This window comes from Musca vetustissima, unplaced genomic scaffold, assembly GCF_032173495.1.
Source record: "Musca vetustissima isolate MV318-11 ecotype Yass unplaced genomic scaffold, APGP_CSIRO_Mvet_v1 utg153104, whole genome shotgun sequence".
NCBI lineage: Eukaryota > Metazoa > Arthropoda > Insecta > Diptera > Muscidae > Musca > Musca vetustissima.
In genome coordinates this window covers 8,174-10,333 of record NW_026875187.1, presented here as the reverse complement: position 1 = coordinate 10,333, position 2,160 = coordinate 8,174, and the positions used below count along the sequence as shown (strand labels likewise).

At 37.8% G+C, this 2,160-nt stretch overlaps 1 protein-coding gene across 1 annotated transcript; it reads left to right on the top strand.

The window, feature by feature from the left end:
* Window positions 1-773: 773 nt before the first annotated feature.
* Window positions 774-1,556, top strand: LOC133337680 (uncharacterized PE-PGRS family protein PE_PGRS20-like; the record flags this gene model as incomplete). Its single annotated transcript, XM_061545886.1, has 1 exon — window positions 774-1,556. A coding segment is annotated over exon 1 (766 nt), but the record flags the coding sequence as incomplete, so codon positions are not given.
* Window positions 1,557-2,160: the final 604 nt, after the last annotated feature.

Below are 2,160 nucleotides of genomic sequence, written 5' to 3'. Positions count from 1 at the left end.
CAATGTATTGCTGTGTTGTTGTATGTGTCCTAGTATTGTCTGAATAACCCCCTCAACAAAAAATTAAAACCAATAATCCAAACAAACCAAAACTATGTCTAACAACATGACTTACTAACAACAACAAAATCTAACAACAACCAGCAAACAAGTGATAGCAACAAATGATTTTTTCATAACACAAACTGCAGCAACAAAAACACAAAGTGAAAACAGCTTAAATTTTACTCTAGAAAAAAATCTTTATTTCAAAAAAAAATGTTTACCCAAGTTATTTACAAATCATCTAAAAATAGTGCCAAAACAAAATATGTTGTACCTGAAAATTGTAAAATTTGAAAGAAAATGTTAAAAGAAGGAAGAGCTAACAAAAACACAAAATGATTTTTAAATAGTGAAGTTGAAAAGGCAATTTTCCATTTGGATTCAACAAAAAACGCAACAGAAAACCAAAACACGAACACTACAAGCGTTACCAAACCAAAAAAAAAAACTTTTAAACCTCCCAAAATTCCTAGTCCTAGCCCACAGGCAGTAGTAGTAGTATCAGCAGTACATCCCCATAACCCATTGACGTCAAAAAATTCAATTTGTGCTCCATTAGAAATAAATCCCCTTAAAAGTCCTAACACTAACAGCCATAAGAACAACAACAACAACTGTAGCCGAAACTAAGCAAAAAAACAACGAGTAAAACTCAAAAAGGATATTTCACAAATTGCTTTGCAAACCATTTGCCAAGAAGACAGCGAGAAAAAATACCGAACACACATACACACACGCAGTTGTTATGGCGGGTCCACAAGTACAACGTCCAGCCAGCGCCTACTATACCGGTTTAAATGGTTCATCAAATGGTGGCCATCATGGCAACAATGCCAATGGTGGAGGAGGTGGGGCTGGTCCAGGCGGCGGAGGAGGTTTAGTGACCAGTACATCGCATCACACGGGATTGCACACCATACGCACCATATCACACGATAGTGAATTAATCTATCGCGGCAGTACAATAAATGCCTCGAATGGTACACATTTGACACAACATAACAGCAACAATAATGGAACAGGAGGCGGTGGTGGTGGTGGAGGCTCACACACATCTCTACACCACCACGAAACATGTACGGCAAGTACCAGTCGTTCCGTTATACAACAACAACCCGGACCCACCTCATCAATAGGTAGCATATCTGGTGGTGGCGGCATTGCCGGTGTCGCCGATAGTAGTACAATAAATATTGCCTCTATAGCTGGCACTGGCCAGAATCCTAGTGATGCTTTAATTGTTCCTGTGACAACAGCTTTGCAACAACACCAACAACAACAATCCTCAGTTTCAGCCGAACAGCAACATTCCTTTCAAGCTTCCAATCGTGACAAACAGCGTAGCATAGAAATTATCGTCGACGCCTCAAAGTGTGGCGATCTGAAGTCAAGTGAAGATGATGTGGAACAGGGTAAATCGAGACGTTCATCGCGGCATCGTCATCGACCGTTACATCGAAGACTGATGAACTATTTGAAGAGTTTCTTTCATCGAACTACCACACAAACTGGTAAGAAGATTTTTTTTGTAATTATGTTTTTTTTTGTCGTTTTGCTTTGTGTATTGGTGAATAACTAATTTAAGATGCTTAAGAATTAATCCTGAAGACTACATTTAGATATTAAATTTCAATTTGTTTTCCATAGGTCTTCTATGGTAGTTTAAACAAATATTTGTTAAATATTTTAAGTATTTTTATAGATCCATCTATGGTGTAATGTTTGCCAAAAATATTTTTCAAAGGAACATGCATGATAAACATTTGTATACCCTACATAATTATGTTGTCAGGGTATAATAGCTTTGGGTCTATACCCACATTTTAGTATACCGATCGTCATAGCTGGGTCGATCTCGACATGGGTGTCCATCCGTCTGTCCATTATAATTTGTAAACACGATACAGCACACAACTACTTACCAATCTACACGAAATTGTGCAGTTCCAGACCAGTTCTGGCCAAAGAAGACCACTATTGTTTTTGGAAATTATGGGATATTTTTTAGGGTATGAAATGGATCAAAAACTTTATTATACCCTACACAACTATGTTTTCAGGGTATTATAGCTTTGTACAGCCCCAAGAGATTGTAACACCGCGAAATATTGGTCC